The sequence below is a fragment of the Prionailurus bengalensis genome, chromosome C2, assembly GCF_016509475.1.
Source record: "Prionailurus bengalensis isolate Pbe53 chromosome C2, Fcat_Pben_1.1_paternal_pri, whole genome shotgun sequence".
Taxonomy (NCBI): Eukaryota; Metazoa; Chordata; class Mammalia; order Carnivora; family Felidae; genus Prionailurus; species Prionailurus bengalensis.
In genome coordinates this window covers 112,655,254-112,674,233 of record NC_057350.1, presented here as the reverse complement: position 1 = coordinate 112,674,233, position 18,980 = coordinate 112,655,254, and the positions used below count along the sequence as shown (strand labels likewise).

The 18,980-nt window shown below is 37.1% G+C and overlaps 1 protein-coding gene across 27 annotated transcripts in view; it reads left to right on the top strand.

The window, feature by feature from the left end:
* The window catches only part of MBNL1 (muscleblind like splicing regulator 1), a 205,081-nt gene that overhangs the window by 148,735 nt on the left and 37,366 nt on the right, over window positions 1-18,980 (top strand). For 25 of the 27 annotated variants that reach the window (XR_006299460.1, XR_006299459.1, XR_006299458.1 and 22 more), the window contains one exon: window positions 13,553-13,723. Coding sequence is in view for 24 of the 27 variants with exons in the window: in XM_043595087.1 (XP_043451022.1) it covers window positions 13,553-13,723 (171 nt within the window). In the remaining 3 variants the exon portion in view is untranslated. Of the gene's footprint in view, window positions 1-906; window positions 1,014-1,095; window positions 1,115-13,552; window positions 13,724-18,980 lie in introns of those variants that run through there. The other 2 variants (XM_043595104.1, XM_043595107.1) reach the window with 2 other exon arrangements.

The window sequence follows — 18,980 nt, the reverse complement described above, 5'->3', positions numbered from 1 at the left end:
TGATACTGTTAGGAGAGAGGCATGTACGAAGTGCCAAGGAAGGTAAACATCCATTACTACTAACCACCACTTGCTTTAGCCAGGGGTAGCGTGTAAAATCCGTGCATACGTTGCTTTACCCACTGCACCCAAGCCTGGAGTTTAGCAGATCTGGGCTTTCGGCCTAAATGTTGTTGATATGATAGCAAGAGAAAAACATCATGTGACAGCAGCCTGTGCTTTTCCCTCTTAGGTTCACATTCCGGCTTATTAAAAACCAGTGTTGCCATGGCTGACATTCCTGGGAGGCCCAACATCTCCATACTTTGCATCTTAAATAAACACTTAAGAATACGCTTTGCAGCCTCCGATCGCCTTTTAAAACAGAGCAACCTTGTGATGATTAAGCTTTTTCAAGGGCCTGCGTTTAAGTGATGACTTCAGTACCCTTCTGTCTTAAAGAGTCATCTTATAGACGTTTGTAAGAGTTCCATAGTTCCCAGACATCTCTTTTCACTTGTTTGTTTATTGGTAACATGGATCCGTTCTCACAAAGCTACCGAAGGATACTAGAACATGAATTCCTTCTCAAAATTCTTTCTCATAATTCTCTCCCATTGTATCCCCAGTGGCAATTTTTAAGGAACTTTTGTTGAGTGTCGTTTCTTTATAGATATTTGGGGACCTGCCTTAGAAAGCCAGTGGAATTCGGTGATAGAAGAAGATAGGCTCAGATCACCTGTGTGGTGATACTGCTTTTTTTATTCAAGATTTTTTTTTTCGCCCTTCCTGCCTATGCTGCTGCAGTCAGCATCCAATAGAGATGTGTTTTGGGCTCGTGAGCCAATTGTCTTTCTCCTCGCTGCAGCCTGAAGTCTGAGAGAGGGCTGATGGCTGTGCACAATTTTAGCAAATTGTCATGGGGACGTGGGGGGAGGGGCGTGCTTCACCCACAGGAACAGAGCCAGTGTCATTGAGCACATTTTGTTCAAGTACAAAGTTGATCTGTCTGAAGGAGACAGTGGTCAGCAGTGGTAAGGACCTTTGTCGCCTCACCTTTTCTTCGTTGCTCTGTCATTGTTGTTTATGTGAAGAAATAGCATTTAATCGCTGGACTTGAAACCAAATCTGTGAGGTCAGCAAACGACAGCATTTATTTTCAGTTAGGGAATCCCAGAGGTTACAGAGGAGTCTGAATGAAAAACTGGGGAGAGAAAAGGTGTCTGATATTTGGCAAAGACAATGACATCTCTGAAAGATTAGAAAACAGTATAGTGCAATAATTTCTGCATGTAATTGACAAACAAAATTTTGGACATCTGTTACAGTTGAGAAAATTATCTAAGCACTCCTCATATGCGTAGTATATACTCTCCCAACTAGTGGACACGGGTGAAAGATTTGCAAAGGAAATGTTGAAATGGGACTTTGAAAATATCGCATGATATTATTCTTTAAAGTTTATCATAGCTAATAAAAATGTTATTTAGATATGTAAAAATATATTTGTAGGCACGTATATCTAGAAAGTACAAATATAGCAAATGCCTCATAAATACAAGGTAGTGTTGTTATTATTCTTGAGCTGACTTCACCAAAATGTTTTGCCTCTTTGATTTCCTTTAGTTTCTGTTATACTGCTGAATAAGAAGACTTGCCCCTTAAAACCTGCCATCCTTTCAATATCACTTATGTTTTTCATTTTATATATATGTAAATAATTTATATATATATAAATATGTGTACAGTTATATACGTTTAAATATACATTTATATATTTAAAGGTATGTTTATATAAATATACATTTATATATGTGTATATGTAAATATATATATTTATGTATATATGTGTATATATAAATATACATTTATGTATATTATGTAAATATGTATTTACATGTTTATACATTTATGTTTGTATAAATATACATTTATGCATTTATATTAATATGCATTTATACATGTTTATATGTATATAAAGAATATATACCTTTTTTCTATATAAAGTCACCTTTTCGTTGGGGCGCCTGGGTGGCTCAGTCGGTTAAGTGTCCGACTTCAGCTCAGGTCGTGATCTCGCGGTCTGTGGGTTCGAGCCCCGTGTCGGGCTCTGTGCTGATAGCTCAGAGCCTGGAGCCTGTTTCAGATTCTGTGTCTCCCTCTCTCTGACCCTCCCCCGTTCATGCTCTGTCTCTCTCTCTCTCTCTCAAAAATAAATAAACGTTAAAAAATAAATTTAAAATCACCTTTTCGGGTCACCTGGGTGGCTCAGTTGGTAAAGTGTCCGACTTTAGCTCAGGTCGTGATCTCGCGGTCTGTGGGTTCGAGCCCCATGTGCTGACAGCTCAGAGCCTGGAGACTGCTTTGGATTCTGTGTCTCCCTCTCTCTCTGCCCCTCCCCTGCTCTCGCATGTGCTCTTTCTCTCTCTCTCCTCTCAAAAAAATAAACATTAAAAATTTATTGAAATCACCTTTTCTTTATTTGTGATATATCCGATATCCATTGGTATATCCATTGATATACCCAAATATCCATTTGCGATGTATCCAAATCACAGAGACCCATCAGGGGACTCCATAGATAATCCAAGAAATCTCTTGCCTCTCTAGGTGTCTAAATGAAGTGGATAGCGTGAAGTAAAATTTTAACTTGTTTGGTGTTCACTTGTTTACTACTATTGATTCTGTAAGTCCTGCTGAGGGAGAAAAAAAATTGAATGACAGATGAACTGAAATTTATAAGGGAATCTCCTGGTTTCCATTACACGGAAATACTGCATGGATTCGTCTTCTCAGAAATTAGTGGTTTATACTGTGAAACAACTTTTCCTTTGTAGAACTCACAGGGGTTTGAAGCATTCCTGCAGTTCTGACATATTCTGGCTAGAGTCATCTATGTTTTAGTGTCAGCGTGATTAGAAAAACATACATACGCACATACATACGTACTTGAGCATGTCAAAGCGGTCATCAGTATGAAGGCATACTTCCAGCATAGTGGTGAAGAGTGCCAACTCTATGGTTAGACCGCCTCCGTCTAGTTATGTGCTCTTGGACAAGGAACCGTCCCCCTCCCAACACACACACCTTTGGAGGGGTATTTAAAGATGGGAACTTCTGCTTTGCCAGTGTAGCAGGAACTGGAATAGGTCTATAAAGGACTGCTCAAACAAGTTTTCCAACAGATTGTTCAGGAAAAAGTCTAGGCATTTGACCTAAGAAATTTACCTTTTTTTAACCCTCAGGAAATCCGTAGAAATATAATAAATACATACTGTCATGTTGTAATCCACATAACAATGGTATGATGAATTGGGTACTATTTGTAAAACATTTTGTGTTTCTCAATTGAAAGGCATGCACTACAAATAGAGCACTAAATTTTATTATGTAAATGCTAGGGTTTTTAATTATCAGCCAGGATTGGAGAGTGCCTGATTTGGAGGCTGTAAAACTTCAGAAGTGTTTCTGCTACAAATAGTTTAGAAGTCTGACAGTTGCTGCATGGAGAAAATAATGAAGCAATTGAAAAAATAATAGAAACATAGTGATCTGGCATTTCCAATTTTATGATGCCATAAAAAAGCAGCCAAGATATGTTGGACTGTTTAATGATGCTGGCACCTACCAAATGTCACTGGGCTTTCACAAGGTCATGGAGACTCTGGTTTGACTCAGGGAGGTTGGCCAGACCCATGTTGGGAACGCAGGAAGACCGTGGAATAGGTGGAGACAGTAGGTGCCAATTAAACCCTTCATAGCACTTCATGCAGTAAGTTACACACTTTTGTGGGAGTCTGTGCGGTGGAGGAGGCCCCGGGTAGAATGAAGAAGTGAGCCCATTTCTTCTTCTGGCATGCTGTCGTAAGCATTTCTTCACATGAGATCTTTGTGGGCCCTCACTGGGGAGGCTGAAGTTTCTCCAGAGGACTATCTGCTAACACTGTGTGCTCGTCATACTGTTGCTGTCACAGTTGTACGTATCCGTGATCTCTCACTGACAAAAGCTGCTTGGAGAAAGGAGTGGTGTTTTTGTAACAAGAATGTGTGTGATTGTGTTTCCTTTTTCCCCTTTTCTGCCTCCTCTGGCTCCTAGGCATTACGTAATAACTTCTCTAGATGTGTAGAGTTTCAGTTAGGCCGTTTTCAAGATGATTAATGGGAGTTGTGCAATTAAAGCTCGTAAGTTCTCTGGGAAAAAAGTCATAGTATCCCGATGTTTGAGTTAGAGTGCACGGAGTTTGCGTCAGCATTCAGGATATTTTGGGATATTGTAAATGTCACTATTGGTTTTAATGTCCAGGCATCTCCAGCATCACACTTAGGAATGTTCTATGAAGGAGTGCCTAGCACACCCTATGAACATGAGCTAGAAGTGTCTAACCTAAAATTGCTGCTTTGAGTTCACATTAGACTTTGATGAAAAGGTGTTTAACACAAGTGAAACAGTCTGTTAACATTCTTTCACGTTCTTTGAGGCCATGGCAAAATGACAGATTTAAACTCAATAGATTGTGTATGTACCTGTGTTTGTATTTTTTCTTTCTTTCTTGTTCTGGCAGTCTCAAACGTTGTTAAGCCACAGTCAGTGTGTATGTGAACATGAGCTTTCAGTGGGATCAAGAAAGGGAAAAATTTAAGTTGGCTTTCTGTTGTGTTTCATTTGAAAATATGTTGTATATGGGGTAAAATAACTTAAAAGAAATTGAGAATATTTCAGTAAAAATACATGCATAAATTTCTGCTTTTCTCTCTCACTGATAAGAGAAATTTTTCCCAGCTCTTGTGTTGACCTGAGCTCAAAGCACTTGGCCTTATGTTGATTGGATGAATGTAGAAAGTTAAGCTTCAAATATTGATTAGTGTTGTGCTGTTTACTTCATGTTAAGTTTAGAAGACTACTGATTAAATACCTAGGAAAATAAAGGGAGAATTGACTCCTTTCTTCATGTTCTCTGAGAATTCTTAGCATTTGTTCCTGGTGTTACCTGAAAGTCCAATGAGGAAATTCAAACAGGAGAAATAGTGTTTGGCTTAAGAATATTTTCTTGCCTTTCCACATGATAAAATCTGAAATAGATACAGGGTGAAAAAGAAATCCCATTTTGTTTTCTGGATTAAAGCATGATAATATTTGAGAATAAAAAGTGAATAGGAAAATTACTGTTAATATGTGAATATTATATATTTACTATTTAAAATATACTACTTAAATATAGTAAAACATAATATTGGTTTATTAAGAGTATATATACTGTGTGTGTTTATAATATAGTATAGTATACTCTATGAAACACAACACAATAAAACAATAACATAAAATCAGTAAAAATCTTCATGGAGACATTCTAAGAAAAACAATGAAAATATCCTTTCGACTACATTAGGAATTTATACAAATGATAGTTAAGTGTCCCTTTAGGTTTTATTCTGTCACTTTCTAAAAGTCCTTATGTGGGGGCGCCTGGGTGGCTCAGTCGGTTAAGTGGCCGACTTCGGCTCAGGTCATGATCTCGCGGTCCGTGAGTTCTAGCCCCATGTCAGGCTCTGTGCTGACAGCTCAGAGCCTGGAGCCTACTTCAGATTCTGTGTCTCCCTCTCTCTGACCCTCCCCTGTTCATGCTCTGTCTCTCCCTGTCTCAAAAATAAATAAACGTTAAAAAAAAATTAAAAGTCCTTATGTGTTTTTCCAAGTAAAACATGAAATACAAATATTAAATCTAATATTCTATGTTTCTTAAATTTGCAACAAGAGCAGAATTGCCAGTTTGTAATACATATGCTGCTCTTAGAAATAGGTACATAATTGCAGTGAGTATATATGTGCGTGTATATATATAATGATTTACATACATGTGTATGCATTTGCATAGGACTAAAAACAACATTATGCACTGGGTCCACCAGAATTCAGGTGGTGGTCAGAAATTGTTAATTATTTTTCTGAGTTATCTGGCTACTTAATTTATCTTCCTCAGTAGCTTCTTTTTCAAAGTAAGGGGTATATGTCTCACTTTTATTTATCCTGAAATGACTTTCTGTAGGGAAGTAAAACTTTAAAAAATATACGTCAGCCTATCTGGTATTGTAGTTAACAGGTGAATGACACTATTAGTATGATTTTGGAATATAATTATTTACTTTTTTTTTTGTATACCACAGTCTGTATTTGCTTCAATTTCAAATAAAAGACAAATAAACACTGAAATTCACATATTCATACCTTGAGAATTTTTAGAAGCTGCAGCTATTAGAATTTGGCAAAATTAGAAGGAATAACTGGTCAACCACCCACTCTTTTTGAGTCCAGTTTTATAGTAAAAATCTATTATCTTATGTTTGAGAAAGCTTCCAGACACTTACATGTAAGTATGAAGATATTTAAAGCTAATTACAAATAGCTTTGGGTTGGCAGTTTTAATTCTGTGTGTTCCTTTTCTGGACTGAATGTTTGTGCCCCCTTAAAATTCTTATGTTGAAGCTCTATGTCCCCTGTGGCTATATTTGAAGATGGGGCTTCTAAGGAAATAATTAAGGTTAAAGTCAGAAGAGTGGGACTCTGATCTGATAGGATTAATGTCCTTGTAAGAGATGCCAGGGAACAAACTTTCTCTTCTTGTGAAAGCTGTACGATTAGAATAGCAAGACGATAGCTGTCTGCAAGCCAGAAAGCACTCTTACAAGAAACTGTGAGAAAATAAATTCCTCTTGTTTAAATCAGTTGATCTATGGTATTTTGTTGTTACAGCCAAAGCAGACTAATGTAGCCCCCATTAAATTCCATTAGGTATAAAACAGTGGTTGACTTTTTACTGGAGATGGTTTTGCCTCTCCCTCACCCCCCAGGAACATTGGCAGTATTTAGAGACGATTTTCATTGTCATAACTGAGGACGGGAGTGTGACAGGCATCTAGCAAGCCAGGCATGCTGCTAAGCATCCTACAATGTACAGAACAGCTCCACAACAAAGCCTATATGATCCAAAATGTCAATAGGGCTGAGATTTGGAGACCTTGAGATTCCTTTTAGGATGTATTTGTTCCTGTATTTGTTCCTGTAAGCTAGAGCAAGTCCTTTATGGAGGCAAGTAGATTGTAAGGAAACATACATCTAAGACCAACACAACATACCTGTGTGTTAAGTACAGTTATCTTATTTTCAATATTTTCAAGCCAGTAAATTCATTTCTAGAGTTAAACTCATATTCACATAAATGAAAACAAAACAGTGTATATGGGTGTACATGCATGTGTGTGTGCGTATAATTTTCTCTCAAAACTTAATCATGTTGTAAACTGACGTACAGGCGCTTGGGTGGCTCAGTTGGTTTAGTATCTGACTCTTGATTTCAGATCAGGTCATGATCTCATGGTTGCGGAATCAAGGCCCCCACATGGGGCTCTGTGCTAACAGCATGGAGCCTGCTTGGGATTCTCCCTGCTTGTGCGTGCTCTCTCTCTCTTTCCAAAATAAATAAATAAACATTGAAAATAAATAAACTGCCATAAATTTCCTACCATCAGAGGCTTATAATTTTAAAATAAATAATATATATGTAAATTTATTCACCTTGCATTAGGATTGATAATTACAAATTAGCATGGTAGAATCATAAGAAACATTTTTGGAAATGCATGAAATGATATTTCTTGACTGCCAATTTTTTCTCCTTTGGCAAAATTTTTGTGAGATATTTGTATCATCTTAACTGAAAAAAAAAACAGTAAAAATTTTCAATAGGAAGCTACCAAATTCCTTTGCCAGAGTTTCTGGCCAATATCTGAGCAATGAATATCTCTGGAAAGTGCTTCAGATACATTGGTTAAAATCGTTTGTCCAAAGGAAATACTGATTTTGTTTTAACAATTGAAATAAATAGTTACAGTTTGAACAGTTTTTCCTGAAAACCAGTATTTCCAGTGAAATTTGGAAAAAGACTTATGTGTATTAGCTGGTACTCCTATAATTTTTTCATTGCCCCTTTATTTCCAGAGTCTACCCAAATATGACCCAATAATTTTAATTCTACCACATAGTTACCATTTGGCAGCTTAAAAGATGTCTTTTTACATTCTGACCTCATAAATCACAGTATTCCTTTTATTTTAGATTGAAGAAGTATAGTTAAAAATAGAAAATTAGTTCTAGTTTTCAAATAGAATTTTGATTTTTTTGTTTTAAGTTGGCCAGCTTTTAAGTAAGATGTTTCATTTTTTTGTTGTTAGCTACTTCTTAAATATTAAAAATAGCTGACAGTTTCTCATATTTGAATTGCCATCTGTACTTTCATTCAATTACATTCATATCATTTTAGGTATGTACCATATATGCTCACACTATTAATTATTTAAAAGTGCACATATTATTAAACTCTAATGTTTAATCAGGCACTAATTTTGAAGCTCACACAGTTAATCTAAACATAGGCTTTCTTTGTTATTAATCACAAAATTGTGCCTATTTCAAAAGCTAGTGAGAAAACCCTTAAATTCACAATTGAACAGTTTATAACTTCAGATATTAAAGACTTGAGGAATTGATCTCTTGAATGATCATTATTGATCTCATCATACAGGCTTTTAAGATTACAAGGGGAAATTTTTAACTTTTTTGGAAAGATTACTTTTAATTTAAAGATGTAGAAAAATTATTGGGGAAAAATGGACTCAATCTGAATCGATATTTTACTGAACTTCCTCTGTTCCCTTAAAATACACCATATATGCATTACAATGATGTCTTTGAAATCTGTGTTTAGTTAACCTATAAAAAGCCTCTTTGAACGGCGTCTAAGGTATTTATGGCATGGACTCCATAAAGTGGCCTGCTAGCCAGCTGGACAGCTCACTGAAAATAAAATGTCGGTGTAGTCAACAAAAGCAAGCCACAGGGATGTAACAGTGTAAGAAATGTATTAGAATGGCATTTTTTCCGTACTGGATGTGGCAAATACAGAATGATCATTAAGGGCCAGGCTAATATTGTATTACTGATGATTGACAGGCATTGTCACTGGGTTGTGTTATTTGCATTATTTTTTAGTACTTTTAGTGGAGATAGTGCGAAATTAAGCAACTGCTGTTTGTTATTAGCTTGAGAACTTTAAAAAAGAGAGAAAAATAATTAACATTTATTGACAGCCTGTTAAATCAGGAACCACGTATGAAGTTGGCCCACTGTCTTGCTCGACCCTTATGTATCACCAATGAAATCAATGGTATTGTTGCAATTCCACCGGAAAGGTATGGCCACTCAGAGAATTTAACTCCCACAGGGTCACACAGCATGTAATTAACAAAGCTGCTCTTCTGCTCTTTGAACCAAGCTATGTTGGATAAAATGTACAATTATATGGCAATAGGTGAAACTGCATAGAGCAATCAAAATGGAATAAAATCTATATTTATATGTTGGCATTAATCCTAGCAGCCCAATTTAATGTATCTTGAGGTAAAATCTCTTGATGACTTAGAATATAGTTCCTTTATAAAAATTTGCATGTGTGAGGGCTAGATGCGGATTAAATTTCTGCTCTTAGATTTTTAGAATGTATTGTCACTGTATAGATTTTAGACACTAAATACATGGAATCTCTACACAAATCTTATTTCATCTCTGGTGAAACTTATAAACCTTCTGTTACCTTTTGTCCCTTTATTGTGGCAAGCTTTATGGGGTGTTGAAATTACTGGCCTCTGAATAAAAGCATCATTAAATTAGTGCAGCTAAGAATCAGTTTGGTGTTAGAGTTAGTTTTCATTCTGTTATTTTCATTGTCCCAGAATCGAGTTAGAGTAGAATTCATCTTTAAGGATTTATTAAGAAGTGTTCATTCATTCTTTTGTGAATGCTTAGTGAGGTCTGTTGCTGGGAACTCAGAGATAGATGAATCTGGACAGGTACCCATGGTGTACTTACCTTAATTCTTTTTTAAAAATATTTTAAAGTTTATTTATTTATTTAGGAGGGGGGAGAGAGAGAGAGAGAGAGAGAGAGAGAGAGAGCGAGCACAAGCTGAGGAGGGGCAGAGAGAAGGAGACAGAATCCCAAGAAGGCTTTGTATTATCAACACAGAGCCTGAGGTGAGGCTCTAATTCATCACCTGTGACATCATGACCCCAGTTGAGGTCAAGAGTCAGATGCTTAACCAACTGTGCCATTCAGGTGCCCCTACCTTAACTCTTTATTAAAGATTTTTTTAAGGTCTATTTTATTTATTTTGAGAGAGAGAGAGAGAGAGAGAGAGAGAGAGAGCGCACAAGCAGGGGAGGGGCAGAGAGAGAGGGAGAGAAAGAGAATCCCAAGTGAGCTCTGTGCTGACGGCTGATAGTGACTGATGCAGGGCTCAAACTCAAACCACAAGATTACGACCTGAGCCAAAACCAAGAGTTGGTTACTTAACCGACTGAGGCACCCAGGTACCCCCCCCCCCATTTTTTTCCCTGTCTTAAATCTTAATGAAAGATTTCTTTCTCCAAAAATTCATTTCACCAGAAATGCTGGTGATGTTCTCCAGAGTTTTAGGCAGTCCTTTAGAAGAGGATGTTTATTCTAACTTTTTCTTGACCTTTTTATTTGTCAAACCACAATTATGCAGCAGCCCAGTCAGCATTAAACACGTTTTGAACTCTCTAGGAAGCTGAGTTTATCTAATGTCAATTGCAGAGGCTACTCTGTTTTTTTTCCACACATGTCAATGAAAAATTCATGTGGCTTTGCAGAATTGTGTTTTGTAGTGGTTTTTGTTGTTGTTGTTGTTGTTGTTTAGTGTTTTTGTTTTTGTTTTTGCTACATCAGAATAACTTGGAATACTATTAAAATGCAGATCCCTAGGCCCCCCAGGTCTATTGCCACAGACTCTGGAAGAGGCTTGCTTGTCTGTATACTTTTTCACAAAATATCCTCAGTTGACTCTTAGGAACATAGCTTTTTGAAAGTGAGGTTTTAGTGCAGTCGAATCAAGCTGTGCATAGAAAGGTAGCATATGTAAGAAATGCAATAGAATGACATTTCTCCTGAATGTAATAAATAACAAAATGCAAACCACAGGTCTGAGCTTCTTTTAAAAGGTTTGACCTCTACTGACACGGAATATATATAAAGCCCATACGATTTCTCTCCTTCATTATTTCAATCTGTGCTGTGTTTAGAGGTAGAAGGGGCTGGGTGGTTTGTGTTAAGGGAGGTGCTCAAAATGAAGAGTTTATGAAGATTAGTGTTAGTATTGGCAAGGCCTGATTCAAGGCCCAGGGCTCCCTCTGTGCTTTTTATGGAGCTATAGAAACTGATCTGAGTGAATTGACAATAACTAAATCCTCAGGGTGAAGATAACTCTGCTTATTTTCACTTGTAAAGATCCAATATTAGTAAGAAATATGACTTGGAGATACTGAGAACCAGAATTTCCCCTCGAGCCAAGCTGTTCTTTGTCCTGAAAAAGCGGGTTTTCTCTAGAACACCTCACCTGGAGAGCCCTGAAATCAATTAAGTGTTTGTTATCCATGAATTGATTTATGTTGGCCAGTCATTCTCTGTGGTCAGTCTTGTGACTCAGTGTGTTTTTGGGTTGTTTTTTGTTTGTTTTGTTTTGTTTGTAAAAGTTATTTCTTGTGCAAATGCTTTCAAGCTGATAATATACTTGTGATCTCAATCAAGCATGATTTCATACAGAATAAGTCACAGATCTATAAATGTTCCTTTGTGAACATATCAATGTGCATAACGAAGAGATATTATAAAAATGACCTTCATGTCAATATTTTGTTTTTCTTTTGTTGGATAAAATTAAAAATGTGGGGGTGAGGATGGCAATAGCACCTCCTGACCTTTACCTAGCTCACAGAGTGCCATGCAGTACCAAGGGCATGACGTATGCGTTATCTTCTCTGGTCTTCATAATAAACCTGTGGTGTAGGTTATATAGCAATTTTGAAATGGATGAAAAGCCTGAGACTTAAAGAAAGTTTTTTGTGCAATTCATACTGCTGATGTGTAAGAGACCTCGGCCTTACAGTCTTGAGAACTGTACGTTCCTTGTATCAACTACTGTCCTCTACTGCCTTCTGGTTTAAAAAGTATTATTAGTGATGCTTTATTGTGTAAAGCTTGTTAAAACATGAAGCAGTATCCTATGACATTAGCCCTGTGCAGAAACTTACTCCTAAAAACCTGAATCAAAACAAGCCAGAAATAGGTCATTCAAATTAGGGTTGTAACAGATTTTTATCACAAATATAAGCGTGCTGAGTCAGTGTACAGTTGAAGATCAAATTAGGGTAAATGGATTTTTCTTAGAAAAATCAAAGAAGGCTCAGCAAGGTGGTTGACGGCTGCAGTTAAATAATGCTTTGACACTCACAAACAGTTCCAATTAGATTTATTGGTGAAAGAAGTTGTCAAGGTAATAATTGATGAGACCTGTTACTATAAAGACTTGACAACATATTGAAATAATATGGAAAGCGTGAAATGAGGATAGTATTGAAATAATATGAAACAAATCCCTCACAGTATTGCATATTATAGACTTTAATATATATTTTCCTTTTTAGAAATTTTTTGTAATGTCTGTTTATTTTTGAGAGTGAGACAGGCAACAGGGTGGGAGCAGCAGAGGGGCAGAAAGGGAGGGAGACACAGAATCTGAAGAGGTTCCAGGCTCTGAGCTGTCAGCGGAGAGCTCGATGTGGGGCTCAAACCCATGAACCATGAGACCATGACCTGAGTCAAATCAGATGCTTAACCAACTGAGCCAACCAGGCGCCCCAATTTAATACGTATTTCCAATGAGAAGAATCATCCCCAAAGGAAGGGTTTTTTCACATTTCTTACTTTATAGCAACTTATTTTGTTTCTCCATTTTACTTTGTAAATCTTTTGGAGGGTAAATATGTCTATTTCTTACTGTTGTTTAGTTCTTGGGCAGTGGAGACAAGACTTTGAAAGGTTAAACAGGCTATATTTTCACCAGTGTTTCATTGTACTTAGCCATCTGTATATACAGTGAGAATATATGGGAATTTTTTTCTTTTCACCTGTAAGTTTCTTAATATATGGGCTTGTAAAGCTTAGTAGTAATTTAATTTGGTTATGAGATACTTGTAAAGGTATTTAACTGAAGAGTCAGTGTGCCTTGAATCCTCCCAGTTCATTTCTTTGGAACTCAATATGAGTAAAAATAGATCTTCAAACTTCATGATTCTTTTGGGTTCGTTAAAGTTAACCAGAAGATTTGCAAAGAGCTAATATTCTTTATTTGATATTCTTTATTTTAATATTACCCTGGCAGTTTGTAGATTTTTAAACTCCAATCTAGAAATATCAGGGCTAATGTTAAAATAATTTCCTGTAAGCTTCAAAACTTTTTCAAGTGTCCTAACACCTCAATTTGATAATACGTTTGGGTGAATTCATCACTTATTCCAGATGTACTATAAATTGATATGGACAGTGCAGTGTGTCAGCAACCCATGGCAGATCCAAGTGGTAGGTTTGCATAATTTTTATTTTTTAAGATGTGTCATTGTAATCTTTTTCTTTTTTAAGATGGTATTTTCTGCTTTTGTTTTTTAGGGTCGTTGCTCCAGGGAGAACTGCAAATATCTTCATCCACCCCCACACTTAAAAACGCAATTGGAGATAAATGGGCGCAATAACTTGATTCAGCAGAAGAACATGGCCATGTTGGCCCAGCAAATGCAACTAGCCAATGCCATGATGCCTGGTGCCCCATTACAACCTGTGGTAAGCATGTTTTCAGTTCTCATTCATTAAGTTTGTAATTCCAAGTGTTCAATTTCAGTATAAAGTAATGACTGCACTTCATCAAGTGAACATAGGTAACAGTGTCAGTTCTCCAGCATTTTCTAGCAAAATTATCAAGCAAACCCGGAACCAGTTTTCACACTGTGAAGTTACTCATCTTGTGGCCAAGTCATGTGGAAATTTACATTAGAGCATGCTTTCCCCCTAAAACTCCCTTTACGTTAAATCTTATGATTGGCAGGTATTAAAATGGTCATCAGACTCACCAGTATAGTCTGTGCATTTGCAGACTATAACGGCGGTAATAATTTTAAAATTTGGTATAGATCATCTTTAATTTTGAGAAAAATCTTCCTTTCCTTCCTTCCTTGAAGAGTATCTGTTGCATAGCTTGTGATTCTTTTAAACTCAGATTGCAATTATTTTGTAGTTACAAATGCTAGGAGAATTCTGATAGTGGTGAATCAATATCATACACTTGCAAGTCTCATTAAAAGAGAACTAATCGGGAGAGAAAGAAACTCCCAGGGCTTTTAAGCAAAGAGCTAAATATTCTAAACTGTAGGTGATCATAGAGATTTAATGTTTACTGAGCTGGATATGTGAATAACTTTTGATTCTGAGCACATATTTATTTACTTGGGGTTCGGGGGAGTATATATATGAAAAATGACTTTAATAACCTTTACCCACATTTACTCATAAAAATGTAAGGTTAATATCCTAAGTAATTTTAGATTGCAAAAGGAGTCCTGATATTAATTGTGATCTAGTAATTCTGTATTTAAATGCATGTTAAAATCTAAACTGATGAGAATATATCTGTCAGTAATTTATGTCACTAACTTATATGCAATATTAGAGGGTTATGGAAATGTGAAGACCCATGGTTTTCTGATATGCTAATTGTAAGCATGTGTGCTAACTAATTTTTTTCCAAATACATTTTAACACCTGAACTCAATGTAATTATTATTCTCTCTTAGAACTTAATGCACCAATCATTCCAAAAAAGAGGGGGGGATTGCATTTCGAGGTGGGAGGGATCTCCATATCACATCGGCAGTGATACCAATTATCAGTACTATGCAGTTGAGGTGAGAGAATATTATAATTCTGTGTCTGTTTTAACCTGTTTTTTTTTCCATTATTGGGAACTCAGTTAAAAATATGATATCTTAAATTTATTTTTGTGATATCTGCTAATATTATATCTGTACTGGGATAGCATGAAGATTTGGTTAAAGAAGTTTAGTTATGATCATTCTTGGTAGCATAAAATATAGGATAAGAGCTCTCTTTTGCAACTGGCTCTCTCGCACAGTTTCAAAGATCTGATAAATCCTTGGGGTGGCTACTACTTTAGCTGATAGAAGATCTCTCATTGATGTGAGACACTTTGTTCCACTTAAACATTTAAAGCCTGCTTAGTGCCAGTCTCTATCCTCTCTGTGACCGGGAGCACCTCGAGGTCAACAAGTGTAATTCCCACGCTGTGGAAACCAGTGCTGGTCATGGCAGTGAGCAGCTCACTGTGAAGCCTTGGCCCATCTCCTGAGTTAGTCCTTGAGCTCTGCCCTCAAGGCCATTCCAGGGGCATCACGTGGGTAATCCTGGGACGAACCGTAAACAATGTTTATGCTCATGTCTGTGAAATACAGTAACAAACGTGGTGTTTATGAAATCACGAAATCACAGTTTCTGAAACCATCAGAAAAATCACATTTTCTGGTGGTTTTGGTGGAAAGTTCTCTACTTCGACAAAACATTTATTTATATTAGTTGTGAGCACATTCAGGCTTTGTGTTAGTTTTCCCTGATATGACTAGATTTGAATATGGAATTACCCTTCTGCTACAGGCATCCTGAGATCACAGTCTAAAATAGACTCTGTTCAGGGTGACTTTTTTGGTAATAAATATAGAAGTCATTTTAATTATTCAATTTTAAAATATTTGGGGCTAATGACTGTGGAGAAGGCTTCAATCCAGGAAATTTGCCTTCAAAACCCCACCTGAGACTTTGCGATTCTTTGTGTAGTCAGCCCTGTTTTGATGAGGGTCATGATACAGAGATTCGGAAATAAATGAGATGGTCATAACCAGCTGCTTACTGGAACTTTAATGCTGGGTCTACAAATAGGGATTATAACAGGGTTGGAAGCAGCCAGGATGGCTGCTAGGACAGTGTTAGTGTTTGAAGACAGAGCACAAATGTGGATCCAACCCAGGTAGTGGTTCTATCAAAGATGATACTGTGAGCACATCCTTAATAGCAGGAGGAGTAGGAATGTCTGAGTAGTTTCAGGATTTGTAGTCAAGTAGGTGAAGCATGTTAGTTTTCTAGGGCTAACCAGTTTGGCCCCCAAACCATAGCCTGAAGGACCACGAAGAGAAGGAGCTGGGAAGCTCTAATCAAATCCAGAAGCATCTCCTATTGTGCCTGGCTTATAACAGAGATCAAAAATTTCTTGATGAGTGAAAGAATGAAGTAAGGAGTTTCCTTCCCCAAATACAAGGAAGAGAGCAGAGGTTTGTGTTAGTTTACCTGCCCCTGTGATTCCAAAGGAATCATGAGCAGGAGCCAGAGTACAAGCCCAATTATAGAGACTGTGGCATGGAATGGGGCATATGGTCGGATATGTATTAGCAGAGGCAGCCAGGGGCTTGGTGAGAGTACCACTGAGGCCAGGCAATAGCTACTATGCCCCTCAATTGGGTTTTCCTCTTTTCATAAATTTTCAGAGACCGGGTCTCTCAATTTAAGATCTTCAGAATATGACCTTGGGCTGACTTGGGGAATTCAGGGATTTATAGGAGAGTTTCCTGTTTTTGTGGACTTTATGATGTTGTTATGAAATGCGCCAAGCCAAGAACCAGAAAGAGGGCTTAACATTTTGGGAGCAAAGACAACACTGTAAGGGCATTTACTGCACTCACTACTTTTTGTATCAAAAATCCTCACAACCGTCCTATAAAGTAGATATTATTATCTCAACTTCAGCAATAAAGATACAGAGGTTCCGAAAGGTTAAATAATTTGCATAAGGTACATGGCTCATGTGTAGCAGGACAAGGATTTTATCCCAAGCTGTTCAGGTTCTGGCATCCATGCTGTAGAAACACTAGTGGGAGACATCCACCAACCGCAGCTCTGAGTCTGTGGTTGATTCATTGGAAATCTCTGGCCTTCTTCAACATACAGTGAACGTTTAAAATATATTTTCTGCAAGTTCCTAACAATCTTCTAACACAATTGTTCCCATTTTGTAAGATGAGAAAATAAGTAGTTGAAAATAACAAATTGAATTTATCTCTGTCTCCTCCCTAAACTTTGCATAATAAATGATTAAATAACTGCCATTCATTCTATTATCATTTCTAAGCCCCTAATAAAAATGTCAAAAGATCATATTTCTCCTTATTATATTGACATTTGAAGATAAATGGAAGACCTGTAGGACTTGATTACCCAAATTTTAAAAATTAAGTATTTGTATTTTTTTCTAATTACTACTTTAAAAAATGATTGCATTGCCATGCACTGTCTGATATAAAGATAATCCAACAAGAAAACCAAACAACCTAACCAAATATAGACCGTATCTTGTGGCTCACAACTCGGAAGCATCTGGTATATTCCTTTGGTCCATCCCAGAAAGGTGTCTTCAGAAATTCTGTTGATTCCAGCTGTCATTGCCCTTGAAGAACTCTGCATAAGTAGTGGTTGTAGAGAGCTGTATCTGAGCTCTGGAGTCCCACCAGCAGTGACCTCATCTGCCTTTCTCTGTGCTCTCCAGGGATAACGTTGGCCATCCATAATTTCCAATGGCAGCTTCCCTTCAGGTACACACACCTAGCCGCCTTGAGGTACATAACTCAAGTTGAATTACTGTGCATTTCATGAATTTGAAGTAGCCTAGGGATAAAGAAATTCAGAGTTACTGCACTTAGCCAAAATCTTGGAAGCTTCCTTGCAGTTCCCGTCGCCTCACCTTTGCTGTCACGGTGTTTCTTTGTCACAGCAGCTGGCAGTTGAGTGCTGAAAGCTTTGAAGTCATCATTTGTTACATGTCCAGGAACACCTAGAGTTCTTAAATTGGCTCTTAGTGCTTTACCTTCCAGTGTATTCAGCTAGTGATTGAGATAAGGCCACTTCATGACCAAGTGTTTCTGGTAAAATGTTTTCCACGGCCGTCATCCTGAGTCGTGCTCCCTCCACCTGCACTTCCAGTGCCTGTTTCGGTCAAGGAGTCTGTGCTTCCTGGAGCACCTTGACATTGGCCCAAATCTTAGGGACCAGGCCCTATGTGGTGATACCTTTTTACTTGATGGGCCAGACGTCAGTCTTCTTTATTTAAGTGTTATTACTTCATTAAAACTGGTTGAAGGGTAAGGTAAAATTAAAGCTAGGTGGTCATTGTGATTTGCCCAGTCAGCGAGTCCGTCTAGAAGCGGACTTTAAATGGTATTTCTTATTTTAATTCCAGTCATATGTTGCCTTCTTATAAAAAAAAAAAAAAAAGACATCGCGATGTGAATTTGTTGAGAATTTCCATTAGCTTTTGGCCATTTATATGCAAAACAATTGTTTACAGAGACTTCTGTAGCTCCTGTATAGGATTGTGTATACCCAGAAACATGGTTTCATACACCTTGATTGTGTGCTGTCGAGTAAAAATAAAGGTTTATTCTTTCACTGCTTGCAGGATCAACCTTTACAAAGACACACACACACACACACACACACGCACGCACAAATAAAATTGAGAAAAATCTGACAAAATTTGTCTTCTGTAAATTGTAGCAGACACTGATTAGATATTATTTATTATATGCACTCCATTAACTTTTTGTTAAAAGTCACAAACATTATATCCAAAATAAACCGTGATTCACATCATGTATTAAAATAAGTTAGGGCCCCTATGCTGTTTGCAACATTACAGCATGGTAATAATATATTACTGAAAAAAACTTAGCTCAGCATAAAAAAATAAATCATACTTTTCAAACAAGCATACGAGATAAATTAATGATTAAATTTTCAGGTGCGGAGGAAGTAACATGAAATCTCTCCTTTTTTTTTTTTAATGTTCAAACATCTATACTAGAAAACATTTAATGCATTTGCTGATTAGGTTGTGTGCTGGAGAAACCAGTTAGTAAATCCATTAATACAGTCATTGTGTGTAGTCAAATGTGTGTAGGGGACCTGCGTAGATCGCAGTCACAGG